The 20564-nt window shown below is 41.7% G+C and overlaps 3 protein-coding genes across 6 annotated transcripts; all 3 read left to right on the top strand.

The window, feature by feature from the left end:
• Positions 1-289: 289 nt before the first annotated feature.
• Positions 290-12496, top strand: mov10l1 (Mov10 like RNA helicase 1). Of its 4 annotated transcripts, none has more exons than XM_020078298.2 (27): positions 290-449; positions 763-866; positions 974-1161; positions 1348-1507; positions 1790-1902; positions 2102-2289; positions 2500-2640; positions 2805-3092; positions 3296-3493; positions 4110-4224; positions 4571-4748; positions 4854-4924; positions 5534-5625; positions 5761-5816; positions 6269-6363; positions 6440-6512; positions 6599-6780; positions 7451-7597; positions 7868-7989; positions 8680-8779; positions 9151-9297; positions 9533-9706; positions 9877-10026; positions 10489-10596; positions 11379-11519; positions 11643-11734; positions 12294-12496. In XM_020078298.2, exons 2-27 carry the CDS (start codon positions 773-775, stop codon positions 12319-12321), a joined length of 3441 nt encoding a protein of 1146 aa, XP_019933857.2. In that variant the 5' UTR covers positions 290-449; positions 763-772; the 3' UTR covers positions 12322-12496. The 4 variants fall into 4 exon arrangements, with proteins under 4 accessions (XP_019933857.2, XP_019933843.2, XP_069384961.1 ...); XM_020078284.2 differs by having other exon boundaries at positions 763-872; XM_069528860.1 differs by having other exon boundaries at positions 303-449; positions 747-866.
• A 589-nt stretch (positions 12497-13085) lies between these two features.
• Positions 13086-17761, top strand: szl (sizzled). The gene is made up of 4 exons (XM_020078773.2): positions 13086-16427; positions 16548-16714; positions 16861-16953; positions 17065-17761. Exons 1-4 carry the CDS (start codon positions 16144-16146, stop codon positions 17373-17375), a joined length of 855 nt encoding a protein of 284 aa, XP_019934332.2. The 5' UTR covers positions 13086-16143; the 3' UTR covers positions 17376-17761.
• A 165-nt stretch (positions 17762-17926) lies between these two features.
• LOC109624134 (prolactin-like) lies at positions 17927-20548 on the top strand. The gene is made up of 5 exons (XM_020078632.2): positions 17927-18912; positions 18985-19163; positions 19322-19423; positions 19871-20056; positions 20186-20548. Exons 1-5 carry the CDS (start codon positions 18831-18833, stop codon positions 20393-20395), a joined length of 759 nt encoding a protein of 252 aa, XP_019934191.2. The 5' UTR covers positions 17927-18830; the 3' UTR covers positions 20396-20548.
• The last annotated feature ends 16 nt before the right edge of the window (positions 20549-20564 follow it).

Below are 20564 nucleotides of genomic sequence, written 5' to 3'. Positions count from 1 at the left end.
AGAACAAGTTTAAATCTTCCAAGAAACTTGCAATGTTACATGAACAGAGCGTGAAAATGTATTATCAGTTATCTAGAGTTAGCAGCATGTCTCTTTATTATTCATGGCACAGTGTAACACACAGTCATTCTGAGAGGTCTCTGATGAATGACTACACGATATTTATATCTATATTTAAACATGTGGGTTTGATGATTTCTAATCTCTGTTTTTAATCCCACCAGCACAGCTGAACACCACCGAGTCGGCTCGCGGTGAATTCTGGGATACCAGAACACCTTTGGTGGGTTCACCACATATCTCCGAACACCAGCTCTCGACACAACCATGACCCGGCGCTCCCGCGCACGTACGCGTGCCCGTCAAACCCTTGGTGCTGGAAAGTGCACAGAAGGCGCGCTCCTGACCCTGACACGTGAACTGCTCTTTAATACTTAGCGTTGAGGAAGGTAATTTTTAAATGATCTCTAAACGTCCTCTGTTCCAAATGTCACTCAAGTGCTTCTGTCTCCTCACTGTGCGTTGTGCTCTGTGCTACAGCTACTTCAGCTAACATTAGCCTTGAACGTGTTCCGGCTAACGCGCTAATGGTGTTGACCACGTCACTTATTTGAAAATATAGTTTGTTTGTTTTTCTGCTAATGGGCGCGTTAGCTAGCGCAGGAGGTCCAGCAGCTAACCGTGCTAGCTAACCTATGGCCAACTAGCTGCCGAGAACTTAGCTAATTGGGTTGCCATGTTGAAAGTGTTCCCTGTTGATAGAAACCCCGCCATGCTGACTGCTCTGCGATGTGCGCTGTCCAAGCTGGTGTCTCCACTGTGGAGGACAGTAGAGGTGGATGGAGAAGACAACTTCTCTGCTTCAGGTCAATGTAACAATCCTGAAAAGCAGCCTCCATCATTCAACACATTTACCCGCTGCATTACAAACACACTAACATGTTGGATGGTCCGTATTTCTCGTGGTGGTCAGGCATTGAGGACATTCGTCACCTGCGGGGCGGTGTGGTGACCCAGCTCTGCCTGGACTATGGCATGATAGACGGTGCTGTCTACTTCACCAGTGGCCAGGTGTTGGGCGGCATGCTGCTGAAAGAAGGGGACCTGGTGAACTGTATAGCAGTGAGAGATGGTGCCCAAGGCGGATGGAAAGCTGTCAGGGTGAGTCATCATTCACCTGCAAGAGGCACAAAAGTTATTTCGGTGAAATAGGGTACATGTGCAGACTGTTTCTCTAGTGCCAGAAGTGCACCACTTTAGCTGAGAGTGGACTCAGCTAAAGATCAATACAAACGGACATCCATTGTGAGCTCTATCATGCACAGACTGCTTCATCCTGTCGTTCAGGTGGAGAAGAGTGCAGACGCCTGGGAGGACGGAGGAAGAACCTCACTAGAGGCTGACAGTTTGCATCTCCGGCCTCTCATCGGCACAGTCACGGCATTTGACAGAGATGGCGGATACATAAACCAGAACACATACTTCCCACGCAACAGTCTTTGGGAAGGTACGGCTACTGTACTCTACACACTAACATTTTGAGCCTGTTTGACCTCCGTGATGATTTGCATTAATTCGACTTACTCTGTCACACACACCCACAGTAGCCATTTAGCTCCAGACAGCATTTTTTTGTCTGATTTATCAGCCACCTTTTTTTCTTTGCAGTTGATGTTTTGTTAGCTGTAAGACTGAGTATACACCAAAATTTACTACCACTTGGATGAAGGCTGATGTTAACTTCCCTGCCCACTGGCACATTCAGTGTATTTCCTCTCCTCTCTTTTAGGTTATGAGCCAATGAAAGGTGACTGGGTCCAAGCAAAATATTTTATCAATCCAACCCAGTGGACCACCGAGGCTCATTCTGTGGTCCCTTTACGCTATTGCCGCCTAGACCAGGTAATTGCATCATTGAAAGATTTAGGCTTTAAAGACTTTAGGCCTTTTAGCACTAGAACTGGAAAAGAATTACATTTAATGTGTGTTAATGCTTCAAAAGTAATTCAGGTTCATGTAGGATTCAATTTATTTATAAAGTTATAAATCTAATTACTTCTTTCTTTGGTTTCCCCTAATTCGAATGATCCTCTGTCCCCAGGTGTGTGTGACCAGCGTGTTTGGTAACAATGGAGTGGTGGAGAACAAAGTGTTCTTCAGCCTGGACTCTCTGCTACTGCCTGCCCAATACCAGCCTTTGCCAGGGCACCTGGTGAACCTGGTAATGGTGGAGAGCAATCAGTCCATCTACAGTTGGAGGGCCCTGTGCATGGCACCCTGTCTTCAGAGGTATTTTGTTTTGACTTCTATCGTTTATAGGACTTCAATGAACAATTAGTTTAATTATTGATTTATCTGCTGATTTCTTTTTAATCATTGGATCTTTATAATACCTTTGACATGTTCACAAGGTTGTGGTTTTCAGTTTACTGTGTTCAAAATTGGTTGGGGTGATGCAGATAAGTCATTTGATGTTTTTTTTGTTTGTTTGTGTTGCAGTGTGAGTTCTCCTGCTGCAATTCTCCCAGAGGCTGAACTCCAGAGCCTCCTTGAAAACAAAGGAGGCCTGAACGTAACAGAGTATGGACAGTTTGGAGATCTGAGGATTGGGGAGAGACAAGAGCTAGTGCTCTGGATACAGTGAGTGACCAAAATAAAAACAAGAATATAATCACATTCTAAGTAAACTATTTTTTAATCATTTCAACTTTGATTACAAATACTGCTGCCCTTTATTTTTTTGAATGTTGATGCACAAGTGGCACATTATATTGTGATTCGTTTTCATTTTTCTACTGCAACAGAAATAAAGGTTCAGAGACCCACAGGATAAAGTGTTGTGAGTTTGCTGGCTGGGACTCGGAAAAACAGTTCAGCCTTGTTTCTGTCAGAGGCTACACATCACAGAGACAGAAACAGCCTTTGCATGGAAACAGTTCCGAGTCTGGCTCTCCTGAAAAACAAGCATGTGATGCAAAAGAGGTGGACAAAGAAAATGGTGATGTGAATAAGGAGAATATCCATATCCAGGAAAGAGAGCTGGATATTTCACCAGGAGGGAGGTTGCCTGTTGTAGTAGCCTGCCAAGCAAAGTATGTTAATTTCTTTAAATTCTTGTGGCAATAGTATAAATTACAGAAGCAGTTGTAGGAGTAATGGGTCAAAAAGATGAATGTAGACTGTATAAGTTTTTGGCTTCATCTCTGTCAGGACTTGCTCTGCTGCCATAAAAAATTAGCTCCACTCACTGAGGTGCCAAATGTGTCTGAATTTCATGTGTGGGGAAATTTCTCAGGAGCCTGGGAAGCTGTGCCGAGCTGCTGTTGCTGCACTTCTCTTCTTTCACCATCGGGAGGCGCCTGGAGGTCACAGTGGGCAGTGAAGAGGAGAACCTGCTGCAGCCCTCGGTGCCCTACACCCCCAGTGACGCTTGTTCTCTCCCAGCAGCACCCACTCAAGTGATCACTGTCTGTGCTTCAAAAGGCCCACAAAGGTATCCATTCAACTAAATCCACAGAGGAAGAGCTCTGAAATGCATTGCCCACCAGTCTGTATGTTTTATTACAGATACCGATATTCAGTCTGTGCAGTGTTTGATTTTTATACATGTGAATTCAGTATTTAGATTTTCCTTCACTTTGTTCATATGTCCATGTTTATTTTGCAGCAGCGACCCCTCCTCCCTCCTCACTCCCCTACTGGCCTGCACTCACTTTACACTTCAACAATGAACACCAACACTAATAAAGCTATTAGGATCCATCCAGTACTGAAGAAGTTAGAAATTAGTTTTATTCACTCTTGAGTTAATGAGGAGTTCACCTGCCACACACCACACGAGATGCACACAGCCAGGACATTGGGGTTAAAGGGGATTGCAACAATCTGCATTTGTGATCCGACACCATTGATTAATAACTATATGATTGTGATTGTCAGTTTGTGTGTGAAGAGCAGACACACAGTTAAGAATCCGAGAGGAAACACGGTCAGGATTGTCATAACTGTTATTCATAAGTGCTGTTGTGCCCAATTGGCCATGAGGATAACTTCCTCTGTGTGAATTGATTATGTCACCTCTTGTTTGACTTTGCCTTTTCCTCCACTAGGCTTACTAATCGGCGGCTGCCAAACTTCTTACCGAGCTTTCAAGTGCCTCGTGCTTTGAGAGACTGTGTGGAGGCGCAGAGTGACGTGCTGGTGGTTGAGCCAAGCCTCGGAGAGGTGAGCAGGCCCATGATGATGTTTAGCGCGGTCATGTAGATTATGTAAGAAGTTTAAAATTAGGGCCACTTCGTCAACAAATGGGTTGATTCATGTGTGGCTGTGGATTTTTGATGATGCTGGAGTCTACCAGTGTTCACTTGCCACAAGTATAAATTAATTGCTAAGAAAGAAGATGAGCTCTGGGTCAACGCTGTTCGGCACGAAATTTGCTCTAGAGGCTCCTGCTCTGTGTTTTATCTCACCTTTGGTGTGGAAAAGAAAACATTAAAAAAAATTCCATCAGGAATAATTTGAAAGATTTTGTTTTCCTTCTCCTGCTGTGTCTGTGTGTCTGTTTGCTTAGGTGCTATCACCATCCAACATGCTTTCACGCTTCTCAGCTCTTCTCTGGTTGGAAGAACTGCATGCAGAGAGGGAACTGGGAGAATTCTCAATCAGGGGAGCTCTTCTCAGGAAGGGAGCTGCCCACCTGCACTTGGAGGTCCTGGGGTTGGCTGAAGGCAGACCCAGTCTTAATATAGGTGAGGATGCCTTAAGTGTCTTTTTTTGTTATTGCTGAGGTATTGCAGACATTTATCTTGTCAGTTATTGTGCAACACAAAGGTCTTGACAAGCATTTTCTACAGGGGACAGAATAGTGTTGAAGAAACCACGGAATGACGGTGTGGTAATGGAGTACATCAGTTTTGTCGCAGAGGTACGGAGATATTTTATACTTTGAAGTAGAGGTTATCCCGGGTCCACACAAAGTGTAGGACCCAAGACACGACCCGAGAACCGAATGGGTTTAACCTTTTACATAGTTAGGTCAGGTCCAGTTCTATTACCGCTGGCCAGGATCTATTTAACAATATGTGTAATAATGTGGTGTGTGTCTGGGTGGCCATAGATGATAGCTACTTAGCAATGGTAGCAGCCACAGCTACAAACATGTAATTGTAAAAGGTCATATCCAAGCTATCTTTATTATACTGCAACAAAACTACAAAGCTGATGTAAATGAATCATGTTATCCTCCATCCCCATGACAACAGATGTACATTTAATCTGAAATCACAAGTTGATTAAATTAGCCATGCTGCTATTACAATCAGCAAAAGAGGAATAGCAGAAAGCCTGGATGTATTTTGCAGAGTTTCTTGGAGGATGGATGCATCGTGGCCTGGAAAAGGGGAGAAAGCTGCTAAAGTCACATTAGGTTCACACAAAGTTTGTTTTTGGCACCTTGTGAATGAACATTAACTGTTCTATCAATCATAAATTCTGATAAAATGTTGATGTAATCTGATGCTCTGTTTTTACACAGATCAATGATGAGGATGTTAGTTTGAGAGTAAACTCAGAGTTTCAGCGCAGTTACCTCGGAGAGCCGCTTGATGTTGAGTTCTCTTACAACAGGTGAGAAAAAGAGGAAGTCTTAGTATCATCACAAATTCTTCTTCTAATAATACTTCAAAATATCAATCGCACATATTGCTTCGTAGTTGATCTGATTCAGTTTGCCTCTAATATGAGTCCTTTGGCCATTTGCAGAACGACCACAAGGCGGTGTCATAATGCACTTCTCCAGACGAAGCAGTTTGGAGACAGTAAGCTGAGACTTTATTTGAATTGCTCTGTACAGCATGTGTTTCCTGACATTTTAGAGATTATTAAGTCATTACTATGTCAATGTTCAATTATATAAGATTTAAAAAATTATGAAATATATATGAAATATTCTTCATTTTAAGAAACGAATGAACTTTTATTGGTCTTAATTTCAGCAACCAAAAACTGACACCAGAGGGCGCTGTTTATCCTTCAGTAAAGTAGTATTGCCTCCAGGAATTAAATAAACAAAACATTTTACTTCTCCAGCAGCGTCTGCTTGCACAGATACTTAGAACCATTTTGACACAGTAGCTCCACAGTAGTTTTATAGACAAAATCACCTATTAAATCAAATTTAAAACATCTGCACTGTTTTGTTTTACGTTTTTATTAGCCTCTGTTGTTTTAAATGGTTTAAATTGCAGTAATTTCCCCCATCCCTGTGCAGTTCTCTTCCCCTCCAGAGTGACTCCTCAGACCCTTCAGTGGACAGGAAAGTGGATAGAGGAGCCAGACCAAAACAAAGCAATAGAGAACAATGAGGTGAAAGAAAGAATAAAAGACACTTATGTCTGCTTTGTTTAGTTTTTCATTAATTGTAACTGTATCTGAAAACCAGGCTCCATGGCCGAAGAAGAGAAATGTGTCGAGCGTTTCCATCGACATGAAGTCAAAGGCCACGCAGACTAAAAGTACAAGTTACTTTGGTTTTCAGTTTCATTTTAAACATATCAGGGAACATTGTGCACATTAATAACAATTGCATTACTGCTCCTAGATGGAGGACTGCTGTCGAAACCCATTCCCAGCAAAGGGAACTTGTTTAACCCAGACCTGAACCCCCCTCAGAGAGAGGCAGTGAAGAGGATCCTGGAAGGAGAGTGTCGCCCCATTCCTTATGTGCTTTTTGGACCTCCGGGCACTGGAAAGACAATCACCCTCATAGAGGCCATACTACAGGTGCATACACACCATCACCCTCTACTCAAGGGCTGTATTTATTGTAACATTAAGAGTAGCTCTGAACCAGGAACCCCATGTATTGATAATGATATTTGATTTTTGATAATGTGTGTTATGATTATAACAAATCAGTCCTAACTTTAGGATTATTGTTTTTGTTCAAATATCATTAGACCTGAACATAATTTGTTAAACAAAAAAATAAACATTGACATTAGTGTGAAAAGCTAACAAAAACAAAACTGAAATGATAACAACTGTCATTGGACATTTTTATTAGATGTGACAGTTTGTCCCATCTCTTAGCATGGAGGTGGCAGGGATTATGACCTATTCTCTAACCAGCCAGCAAGTGGCAAGCTAGACGTTTTGTCTCTTTACTTTTGTTGAGTTACTTTATATACAGTCATTGGTGTCCGCATTTATTTGTTTTTCACAAATACTGTCCATGCATCTAATCTATCCTTCTGATAAAAAAGTTTCACGTTATTTTGGACAATGAATTTGAAAGTAATCTGATAATACTAGTATTGATGGAAAACTCAATAATTAATAAGACAGTTATTTTAAGCCATATCACCTGAAGTGAGAATATGTCAGCATTAGGTTTTGTACCTGACAAGATCCGGTCTGAGCAACTTCATAGTCAAAGTCTTTCCCCCTCCAGGTTTACCACTTTATCCCCAGCAGTCGGGTGCTCGTGTGTACTCCCTCCAACAGCGCTGCTGACCTCATCTGCGTCCGTCTGCTTGACAGTGGCTTCCTGCATGCTGCAAGTCTGGCCCGCGTCAATGCATCTTGTAGGCAGGATGAGGTACCGAACAGCACCAGGGAAATGAAATTCACTGCAGTTTTCACGCTACAGGCACCTCAGTTACATTATGTATGATCAAAGGGAGAATATGCATATTCCGCTGTGCAGTAATGTCTGTACAGATGCCATCGCCACCAGGTGGGGTGGTACAGTTGTCAGTAATCCTTTCTAAATAATAGATGAGGCTATGGTAAAATACTCTTCTTTTAGTACCCTGCTTTATCATCTAAAATTTATATGCCACGTTGATGTGAGTTTGTTTCTAACTAGTCAATCCCAGAAGTGCTGAGACTGTACTCGAGGGCGGGAGAGGACATCCGTCAGGCCTCTTTTCACAGGATCGTGGTCAGCACCTGCTCCAGCGCCGGAATGTTCCACAGTATTGGACTACAGTAAGGCCTTGGCTGTAGTTAATAGTGGATAGGTGTTAAGGGGAGATACATTGTGTTCATATTGAGATTCATCATTTTAATTTGGGCTTTTACTTGTAGTGGTTCCAGTCACTTTCCTCATACTAGACCATTGCTGCAGCTCCTCTTGTCAGCCTCTGTCTAAAGCCTAGTGATTTTCCGTCAGATTTGTCAGTCATCAATCAATCCCAGACTATGATCAGATTTCTAACTTGATGTAAAAGTAGTTTGAGTCAATTACAACTTCAGCCAATCAGAGCACAGGATGAGGGGAAGGTGGTCAAGGTCCATGCAGTGGTTAATGTAGTGTGTGACCCCATGTTGCCAGTCAGTTGTGTAGTCACTATGCCTGCAGGACTCCCAATCACACAACAGCAACTCAAGTAGTGTGAACTCTGCTTCAAATACTTGGATTTTAGCTTTCGGGGGCCGTGTCAGAATAGCCACGAGGCATGCATTACGCAAATGTGGGGTATGACACATCACGACAGGAGCAGAGACTTCTCTGGGGGGGGGGGCTCCCATTACTGTGAAAGTTTGGTTTTTTAACTTTGACCTTTTGCAGACACATTAAACCTTCCTAACATTGAAGAAGAACAAGTATAATGTGTCTAAATAAAGTCTCTACCATTTCAGACTCTATTTACTAACTATAAATGTGCTTTCACTCAGAGTGGGACATTTTACTCACGTGTTTTTGGATGAAGCCGGCCAGGCCACTGAGCCAGAGTCCCTGATCCCCATGAGCCTTGTATCAGAGAGAGATGGACAGGTCAGCACACATCATACTCATACATCATATTTGGATCAAAGATTTAAATTTGCACCATCAATGTTTCTATTGTGGATGCAGAAGAGCAACAACAATTGGATTTAAAATTTCTTCTTTCCTCCCTTTTTTTTCAAATGATACTATTGCATTTCTTACCCTCTTTTTTTTTATTATTTTCACTTGTGGTCCATTCCTGCATAAACTCATTTAATTTATGTATTTTTGTATTGTTAGCAAATCAGGGAAACTGATTTTTAATTAACTCTCTGATGGCAGGGGGTAAATTGAAACTGAAAATATTGAACAGTATTTTTATAATGAACATGAGCTTTGTTTATTCATTACTCTTTTTTTTTTTCTTGCCTGCTTAGATAGTGTTGGCCGGCGACCCCCGTCAGTTGGGTCCAATAGTGAAGTCCAAGCTGGCTGCTGCCTTTGGCCTGGGGGTGTCTTTGTTAGAGAGGCTCATGTCTAACCCACTGTACTCCAGACAGGACTGGGGATACAACCCTAAGCTGGTGGGTGCATTGCATTCAACAGTCTATTGCATGATCAGCAATTTTAAAAGTGTCACACTGGCAATCAGAGTGTCTCACATGTTATTTAGATTCTATGCTACATTGTGCCTGTTACATATATATATATTTTTTTTTAATAATCGTATGTTGGTGCAATAATATTTGTAGAAAAAGGTATTAGAAAGTACCTTTGTGCTCTGTATGCATAATGAATTAGCTTTTCTTTTTACTACAGGTGACTAAGCTTATTTACAACTATCGTTCTCATGAGGCCCTGCTCACGCTGCCCTCCAAGCTCTTCTACCAGGGGGAGCTGTGCTGCGAAGCTTCTAGGGCAATAGTAGAATCCCTCTGTCAGTGGAAAACCCTTCCTAAAAAAGGCTTCCCTCTCCTCTTTCACGGCGTCAGGGTAATTAGGACTTTTTTCAATAATGTATCTGGCTAATCTCCAGTAGAGTGAGGCCTATTGTTGACCTTAAACTAATTATAAGTTTGCACCAAGTTACAGGTTTAATGGTGACATCTGTACACTCTCATCACATCTCATATTTATTTCAGATATTTTGCTTTCTTTCTTAGGGTACAGAAATGAGAGAAGGTAAAAACCCATCGTGGTTCAACCCTGTGGAGGCTGTGCAGGTGATGCTCTACTGCTGCCAGCTGGCCAAGAAGCTCTACAACCCTGTGGATGCCTCTGACATTGGCATCATTGCCCCCTACAAGAAACAAGTAAGACTCCACAGAATAGCTGAGTGTGAATTACTTACTTTCACAATCTTATTACAACGCAAATAATGAAATATACAAACACTTGCTTGAGCGCATAGGTCCGCCAAGGCCCAACAGTCGGCACATTTTTATTTTGGATCTGCATCGAATCGCACACACTCATATTTATATTTCCCAAATTGTGTGTCCCATATTGCAAAGAAAATGATCACCAGAATTGAATGGGTTCTTCCTTGGGTCATTCCCCACCCCTCAACAAAGTTTCTTGGAAATCAGTTCAGTTGTTTTTTTGTGTAATTCTGCTAACTAACAAATAAGAAAACTGATGAGGAGGAAGAGGCTTATTTAATATTATTTTATATTCAACCTCAATAAAACTTAAATGGTTTTTAAAATTGTCGATGTTCAGTCGTTCATACTGCAGATCCTGAAGTGTTCTTGTTTTCACATTGCTCTTTTCAGTGTGAGAAGATTCGGGTGCTGCTGGGTAAAGTTGGCCTCTCTGACATCAAAGTGGGCTCAGTGGAAGAGTTCCAAGGACAAGAGTTCCTGGTCATCATCATGTCTACAGTAGGAAAAAACTGAATTTGGGTTATTCTGAAAAGACAAACATCAGAATGAGCTTTAAACTGAATCAGTTTTAATTTTTTTATTTAACAGCATCTACATGGATTAAAATTCAATTGAGCATTTGAAATGATAAAAAAATGAACTGGATCAGATCTAAATAATGTATCAATGAGAAACTAGCATTAACTCTGGTTTAAAGCAGAGTTCCTCCTCATCACAATGGTGTTTGCTGATGGCAACTTATTTTTGAGTAGCTGGTGATATACCTGTATTCTATAACAGTACAGTCTCTTCTTCATAGAATATGAACATGTACAATATAAACTAGTAAAAAGGAGCACACTTTGCACCACACCAAAGGTATACACAAACCAAAAAAGTTTACCTTTTGCCACTTCAAATGAATGCTCTGACCAGACATAGTTTTTCCTCAGCTTGTAATTATCAACAGCCTGCAACTTGATTTTTAGAAGAGCGCCTTGATACCATGGTTGTTAGTGGTTAGGATGTGCTAGATTTTATTATGTGTTTTATAATGTGAGATGTACCAACAATACCCTCACATTTAAATTCTTCAATAATAACATTTTTTCAATAATTTGATCATCATAAAATGGCATATAAAGGATGTAATAAAGTAATGAAAACCTCAATGTTTGCCACAATAAAGAAATCACATTAGCCATTATCATCCTTTTTAAATGAGATGAGTCTGTGGAGCACGAACATCAGTCATAACCTTCCCATAGTTTATTTCCTGTATTCGCTCTCTGATAATATAGGTGCGCTCTAATGAGTCAGTACCGAGTGACGATTTGCAGAATGCGCTCGGCTTCCTCGCCAACCCCAAACGCTTCAACGTGGCCATCACTCGTCCCAAAGCCCTGCTCTTAATTGTTGGAAATCCCCACATTCTCATTAGGGTAAGTGACAAAACACTGAATTAGATCCTGGCTCTAAGGCAGTATGTTTGTTGTGTTGATTCAGTCATGTTTTACACTACATCCTGCCTATTAGGTTCTTTACACGTTTTCATCTCTTTCCAGGATTTATGCTTCAGGGCTCTGCTGCAGTACTGTTTCATTAATGGAGCATATCTTGGCTGCGACCCCCCTCCCTCCCTCAGAGACTCCCAGATGTACGTAAACCTATACATGCTTTGTCCATAATAGAAATTTACACTCAGCTGCCACTTTATTATCTACACATTTACACTCGAATGCAGCTCACACCAGGTATCACATGAAATTAAACTTGTCTGCATTAATATTGCAATATAAAGCGGTGCAAATTATAAACAGTGCAGCAAAATCAGCCTAAGATATTTTTTATAAATAGTAAATAAAGAATGTATAGTCTTTGTTAATGAATTAGTTGTATTGAATTGCTGCAAGTTGTACAGATGCAACTAATACATTTGACACATAGTGTATGATTTCCATTATAAATCTAAACTGCATATTTATAATGTATGTATGCGATGCGCGACAATAACTGTAAATATATTTTTCTTAGCTTTAACATTTGATTTGCTTGTCGTAACTTTGGTGCGTTTTCTTTCTTTGCAAAGTATAAAACATTTCTAAGTGAAATATTTATTTTATAAACTTTATGTGCCTGAGCTGACAAACGGAGTCACCTCTGTTTTAATCAATTTTCTGCCACTAATCAACTCACCTCTTTTTTTCCTCCCACAGTGCTGCAGAGGAGCAAAGGGGTGAATAGGAGGATGATGTAATCATGGTGTACCTCAGCTCTGTCTCCTGGACTCTGTTTTTTTTGTTCCCTTCACATGTCCTTGGCTTGTCTCTGTTGACTGAAATGTCTTGTTTCTGTGAAAGCCAAACACAGTTCCAGTCAAGGATAGAAATGAATAAAGGTAACGCTTGTGTACACTGCACATTTACTTGTCATTATTAGCCTGGCGTGCTTGACCGTGCATAAGATTTCTTTCTATTTAGCCATCGCAGATCATTTGTAAATAATCGTGAATTGCGTCACAGCAGTTCCACTGTCCTCTGTACAATAATACCTATAGAATGATGTGATTGGCCTGATTTCAACAGCAGAATTTTCAGGGCTTTAGTATGAAAGAAAAAATCGATACAAGACAACACTTTATTTTAGTGTGTTGAGATCATTACCCTGGTTTAACATACTGAGGCGATCCACAGATGTCTGCAGGTTCTGGGGGCAGGTTGTCTGCACGCCTCGGTGTGGCTGCGTCTGCCCACAGGACCCGGAGACTGAATGTGGCAATTGAGTGCTACTGACAGTCTGCACAGGGACTGTCAGTCCTACTGGAGCCCAGCAGGATGGAGGGGTGGGGGGGTTGTGGGTATGGGTGAATGGGGAGGGAGGGGGCGAGGGGCAAAAAGAGGCAAATGGGGATTCAATCTCTTTAAGTTAATGAGTCTCTTATGTGCAGGGAGGAGACAGCTTTTATCTGAGTGTGCTGTGCTGCGAGGGAGCCCAGCTCAGACACCCAGACCCCCCCCCAACCCACTCTCGTCCTTCCCCACCCAGTCACACCTTTGTCTTTGAAGTATGTCTCAGGTGTTTGGTCTGCTGTCCCACTCTGTCCAGAGAGACTCAACTGTCCATAGACACCAAACTGTCACAGGACAAACAATCCCAACTGTGTGTTAGAGATAAATCATTTTAGACAATAACTACAGCAGCTACACACTGACCTGGTTCCTAGCTGGATATTGGAGCATGAGGACTTTCTGCCGTATATTAGCAGTTGGAACTGACTGTGCTCACAGAATATTTGAGATATCAGAATTTATAGCTGTGAATCAGAAATCACCTCCATGTCTCTGCCATTGTGTGAGTGTGATTATTTAAGATTTTATGGAGACAAGATTTGACTCTAAACAGATTCTTGTTTCTTTGATCAGGTTAAGAGAACTTTTCAGATTCACAATTTAAAACTGTGCTCTGCAATGTCTTAGAAATATCATGAATTGTGCTTTAGAATGGATTTGATACATCTTATTTTGATAGTAAATTTCTATATACTAGTCATCATATATAGTAGAACGTAACACTAGATATATTTCCTGCTGTCCCCTCAGTCTGCTTCTGTTCTACATCAGGTGTTTGAAAAAAGGACATCTTTCGGAAATGTGTTAGTGGAAGCAAAACATATACTCTGTATAAATGTAGAATGACGAAAGCATGGGAAATGACTTGCCAGATAATATTTTCTTATTTATTTCACCCAGAGCAGGATCACATTTTGAGCAGGCAGGTTGATCTGTGAGTTGTAGGTCAGAGCTTTAATAGTTGGTGTTCTCCAGTGGGTTTTGTATTGTCTGAAATGTAGAATGTCTGAATCACATTATGGAAACATGTTTTCAATCTCACTGATCCCCCCCTTGCAAGTTTTAGAAAACTACTAAAGAGACCCATAACATATGATAGTATAGTTATTAAATATAAATATATATACTTGATACACACATTTTTTCAGATTTTCCTGTACCTAAAACAATTCCCTGCCTCGGCCGGATAATCTATGGAAGATGCTTGACTGCTCGGGTCAGAAATTAATACAGAGCCACACTATTTGATAGAAATAACTTTCACTTTTAGGGTGAATTTTCCCTTAAAGATTCCAGTGATTATTCTAGCAGTGGTGAATTAGAATATTTTTCTCCCAAGGTTTAACATTTTTGAGAGTATTTGTCCTAAGGCAGACCTATGATTTTTTTTTTTTAGCCATGTGCATTTGAACAGCATGTCCTGCACAAGCCAAAAAGCCAACACTCAAATTAAGCCAAGGAGTCCTGCCAAGGATTATTTTGACTAGACTCCCCTCTGATGTCTGTTTGACAGACAGGTGCCCATCCATTCAGCTCGTACTCTTATCACCTTCTCATTAACTGAGGCAGGGGCAGGCAACACATTACCAACACAGACACCGTGTCTACAGGGCAGCCATTAGGCCCAACAACAGACCCCTGCTGGGCTCCTGGCAGGGGGGGCTTGTTAAATGTGTGGCCCTATTGTTCTCCCAAATTGGTCTGTGACTCTAATTGCCCAGTTAGTCCCCTCTTACGGGCTGTACTCGTCTACCCCAACTGGAACCAGCCTCCACTCATGAGATCAGGCCATAAAAAAAACATTGGCTGAACTGTGGCTGATGGAGGGCTCTGGCCGGCTGCAAAAGCGGGAGTCGGGCCAATCAGAATAGGCTTTACTGTGGCATGTCTGAAGCATGTCTGAGGCCACAGGCTGGGTGGGATAGAGACCTCTGATTCATGAGGGAGCATTTCCAAAGAGCCCAGAGGCATCAGCAGCAGATATACATCTAAATCTGGAGACAGACGACATCTAAACAAATACGATGATTCTGTAACGTAGTTGTGTTGTTAGATTAAGAGGCTTGAATACAGGAGACAAAGAGAACGAGACAAATTAGCTCCGCTGGTCTGCGTCTCAGGACGGGATCTGTGGAACTCTTGAATGGGATGTTGGCATGTTGGGACTGAGTGTGTAGATGTTGCACTGGTTATTTAAAATATGAAATACTATTGAAAGGAAAGACACAGAATGTATATGTCCTTACTACAATATTTGCAGCATCACTTTTAAATCGTATGAACGCAGTTCAGACTCTAGATCTTTGTTTTTGGGCAAGCGCCAGTTGTACAGTAGCTGATGCTGAAATGTCTTTGCATCAAATATCAAGCCAAGTAAAGGTGGCCTCATTGTATTTTGCATGTGGATCTGAGTTTGTGTTATTGGCACATCAAAGCCAGGTGAGCAGGAGAGACGCCGCTTTGCTAATGAGAACTGGAGGCTCTGCCGAAGAAACCCTCCAATTAGGACACAGGAGCACATGAAAGGGACCGGCAATACGTAGGAGACTGTCTGTCTACGAAAACCTCTGATTTCTCTCTAAAGGAACTCAAAGATGAATTGTGTTGGGCAATTTTTTTTATATATCAGCCTATGGTATTTTCTATCTTTTTCAGAAATGCTATACATGATTGACTTTTGAGATAAATCACTGGAAATCTCACGGGCCAATTAGCATTACATGTCAGCCACATGTATTTTTGTAATGTAATTCTTCAAACACGGAGGGTTACGGCTGTTAACTTCTTTTTCATGAGTTTACATTAGTCTCCTACCTCCTGCACTATAAAAGCATATGAAGCAAATTCAACCCTCTGTTATACTGGACCTCACTCACTCAGTGAAAGCTGGGCTGTGATTACCCACCACCCCCACCTCTCCCTTCTCATTCTCATTCTCACAACGCCCTCCATCTGCTTACTGCCCCCCCCTCTGTCTGCAGTCATCACAAAACAAGCCGTTGTCTCCAAACACATCGTCTCGGTGTCTTTGATAGGTAGTTGATAACAGACTAGAGACTTGATGGGGCTGGCTGACCTTGCTGTATATAAAGCGAGCTGCAGCAGTGACAAAGCCATCCAAGGACAGCACTGTCTCCCGACAACAACACACAGCCCTCGGTAAAAAGCTGATTTATCCATCTCGTGGATTCCCTGGATTTTTGCAAACTCTTTCAGCATGGCTGTGTTCTTCACCATGGCTCTGCTGGCTTTGGCACATCATCCTTTAATGGCATTCGACATGGGGCAGTCCACTCGCTGCGTCGCCATCCCAAACCAGATGAAGGTCTGCAAAGACGTAGGATACTCAGAGATGCGTCTGCCCAACTTCTTGGGCCATAGCAGCCTGGAGGGTGAGGTGGTGCCACGGTCAGAGGACTGGAAGCCCTTGTTGCAGACAGGCTGCCACCCTCAAGCCCAGGCCTTCCTCTGCTCTATCATCGCCCCCGTCTGTCTTGACACGTAAGTAGATTTTACTCTTCTTCTTTTTTTACTGTGTATTTTTGTCCACAAATTGGCCAATTATTCACTACCATGTTTTCCTGTGTACATTGTTTGACATTTTGTCTTTCTCTCCCTCAGTTTCATCCAGCCCTGCCGCAGTCTGTGTGTGGCAGTGAGGGACAGCTGTGCCCCAGTGCTGGCCTGCCAGGGTCACCAATGGCCCGAGGCTCTTGACTGTGACCGCTTCCCTGCTGAAGAGGACATGTGCCTCTCTCGCCACGCAAAATTTGGTCACTTTGCCAAAGGTAAGGACCAGAGAGTTATTATTATATTATTACTTATCTCTTATCCAATTGGCAGAATAATTATCATGTGCTTGCCCTTCATGTTGCATGAAATTAGTGCACACTCCTTGTAGCTTTACTAAACAATGTTTGCTTTTTTATCACAGATCTTCCTAAACCTGCTTGCCAAAACTGTCCACCAGTGGAAGAGGCTCCTGCAATGAAAACAGTCCTGGATGCTTTTTGTCAGCATGACTTCGGTAAGAGTCAGAATTCTTTCAGAAAGCTGTGTTGTTAATGTGTAATAATGTTTGTTGAGTTAAATTTTCCAACCCCTGTTGATTGATTTCTTTTTTCTCTCTTGTCCACAGCTGTAACAGCCAAACTCCATCGCCTTCGCCTGCCCACAGGAGAGCCTGAATTTGAGGTAGAGGGTCGGGTCGAGTTTATCCGTCAGGGACCTCTGCTGCCCTATGACACACAGCACCTACTCCAGCAGTGGCTCCTCATTAACCTGCAATGTGCCAAAGTCCTTGTGCGCCCTGGACGATCACAGCTGTACGTGCTGACCGGCTCCGTGCAGCCTGACGGAACTCTCGCTCTCACCCGTCTCTTCCCCTGGCACAAAAAAGACGCAAACATCGCAGTGGCCACTCGTAAGTGGAAGCACCACAGGTGTTGAATGGACTGATACTTAACATGTGAAAACTAGAGCTCTGAATCAACGATTAAAATGTAGAATCACGTAACATTTTAAGATTATAAATCAAGGAGCGGTTTTGGGATGGAGAGTTTCTTAGCATTGGGTGTTAATGAGCAACTGTACAACAAGCTAAATGGAAAAAGGACCAGAGCTGGCAACACATCAACACTATTTGCTTCCCTCTGTAGCTCTCTGCCTCATCCCCGTTCTTGCAGCACATTGTAATAAATGCACTCAACTCTTGTACATAGTAATAATAAATGTAAATTGATTGTAAATTCTATTTTCTATAAGGATATTGGTGTATTTATGACATCTTTTTGATGTGTATGTTATAAGAAAAAGATGACAATAAAATATTTGCGGTGTAAAATTACCTATAAAGGTATTTGTGATCATTATCAATGGTGCACATAAATACACTGTATGAATGTGTGTGTGAATGGGTGAATGGCAAAAACCACTGTAAATCGCTTTGAGTGGTCATCAAGACTATTTCATTGTCGATCATATTGAGTTTTTAATCTAAAACAACAAAGGACAGGGGTTATTTATAGGTCTCCTGTGTCTGTGCCCTTCTTTACTCCTCACTCATTTCACCATAAGATGGCGCACTTCGGGAAACCTGGAGCAGCACAGCACTGGTTTTTCTATTGTGTTGCCATGTATTAGTATTGTACTCACAGATTGGTCACTCCATAATGTAGACAGTGACTCAAACTGTTTGGAATGACTGGAGAATTTATTTATAGTAGATGCGTGTGGTGTGGATCGTACCATGTAGCACTAATGAGAAGATGAATCACTCGCTTTACATTTGAATGGCCCTGTTTTCATGACCGGGCTGAACAGGTCTAGTTGGGGTTGCTGGACAATGGGCTCATTCAAAACCCTTTTTCACAATACTATTCATTTTATGTAGTGCCCCGCACAGATAATGAGCTGTCCTGTAGTTTAAAATAAATGTTGAATGCTTTTAAAGTTCCCCCTGTTGGCTGTTAATTATCTGTATGAGTTTGTTGTGTGGGACATGTTTTCCCTCTAGGGACAAATGAGTAGCAGTGAAGTCATGGCGTCTTTATTCAATTGCGGGCAATAAAAATGGTATTCATCACAATTTAGATTTTACTGCTAAAGCAAGATAAATGCGTTGGGATTTTAATACAGTTAAGTTATACATAATGTGGACCGTTACCAACAGCCTGCATCTGCTTCTGTATTCTTTTATTTCCTAATGCACCAATATCCCATACTGTAATTGACAAATTGCCCACGTATGTTAACAGTGTGTAAGACAGTTTCTGCCTGGATTAGTTGTCTGCTCTAGGCCGAGCGGATAACTAAGCCAAGCATATGATGTGCAAATCACGTTTTTTTTTAAAAATCACTTGGTATCCTTTATAAAGTGATTTGTTTAATCAGTGACATCATTGGATGGGCAAGAGTCACTCTAGCAGCAAAACAGCTCCACTCATCATCTCGTGCTTCATCATCTACAAAGGAAGCATGAAAAAAGGTAAGATGAAATGTCAAATTCATTTTAAAGTAATGTTATCATCTTAATTGAAATTGTTACTTTTTTCCTCAGTTTGGTTTGCTGTCCTCACACTCGTGTACCTGGAGTGTTCCATGAGGGCTGGCACTGCTCCGATGTGTGCTCACGAACCGGCTGGATGTCACGTCCCTTCCCTGGCAGACCTCTTTGACAGGGTCATACAGCAGTCTTCAAGAATGCATGGCATCTCCAGCGATCTGCACACTGAATTTGTGAGTCCTTTTTTTTTTTTTTTTTAACTGGTCTTGACATCACCATCCATCACCCTTCATTCAGGCCCCATTCATTCATCATCAATCATTCCTGCTTGAGTTGGCTATTTTTTCAAGCTATCGATGAGTCTGTGTGATTTCTGTTTCTGTCTGCACAGGAGCAATATTTCCTTCCCAGCAAGAATCTCACTGGAAAACGGAAATGCCACACATACGGAATACTGACACCAAATGACAAAGAGAATGCCCAAAGAATAGGAGTGAGTGTTCATTTAAATATGTCATGGTTAATGCACGCACAGAAATGATACCACTGCATCTTAATATCAAAACTATGTTATTTAAAGGTTCTGTGTGTAAGATTTAGTTAAAGGGATCTATTGGCAGAAATTCAACACAAAATAATCCTAGTGATGATTTCACTTGTGTGTTTCATCTAAATAGTACAAATAGTTTTTTCCTTTAACTTTTTCCTTTATATTGAAATACTTTCTATTTTCATCGGGAGCGGGTCGTCTACAGAGGCCACCATGATTTTTACAGTCGTCCAAAACGAAACACTTTTAGAGTTTTTATGACGACTGAAGTTTTCCACAGGTTCTCTTTCATGTTTGAAAGAGGAGGGTGAAGTGAGGGGTATCCTGCTGCAACATGCAAATTCACCACTAAGTTCTACACAGTGAACCTTTTACTGTTCTCACGTGCAGCGAGAACAACTGACGGAGGTGATTCTGAGGCTGCTGGGGGCTTGGGGTGACCCCTTGTCCCAGTTCTACCAGAGCATGTCTCAGGATCAGAATCAAGACTTCAACCACTACAGCTCCAACAAGGCACTGGAAATCAATGATATGGTGCACGAGCTGAGGGATGGAGTGACTAAAATGGCTGAAACGGTAAGAAGAAAATATATAACAGGAGAAACGTATGTTTGTGTAGATTTTCATTTCTGTGACATACTGTATGTTTCTTCATTTGTTCTTTTATGAAATGAGTTCTGTCTCTTGAACCCCCCCCCCCCACAGATGAAGCTGTTGGGAGTGCTTGACAACACTGTGAGTTTCATCTCCCCGGAGAGTTCTGTCCCCCTCTCTGCCTTTGCCTTCTACAAACGAGGAGAACTCCAATCAATAGACCACCATGACCTGCTCTACTGCTTCCGCAGAGACTCCAACAAAGTCAAAAATTATCTCCATGTCCTGAAATGCACCACCCTCCCTGGACTGGACTGTTGATAGTCTCTGCAAAACAGTGAAGTATGATATCTTTGCTTTTAGATACAAATTGTGCTCTTACTGCATGTGCTCATGTCCTTTGTAATGCACTTTCGATTTTTCTTGGAAACATTAAAATGTCCAAAAATAAAACTAAGTAAACCTGAACTATCATTGTTGGCGGTGTTAT

This window comes from Paralichthys olivaceus, chromosome 7 (assembly GCF_024713975.1).
Source record: "Paralichthys olivaceus isolate ysfri-2021 chromosome 7, ASM2471397v2, whole genome shotgun sequence".
NCBI classification, from domain to species: Eukaryota; Metazoa; Chordata; class Actinopteri; order Pleuronectiformes; family Paralichthyidae; genus Paralichthys; species Paralichthys olivaceus.
This window is presented reverse-complemented; position numbering and strand designations above follow the sequence as displayed.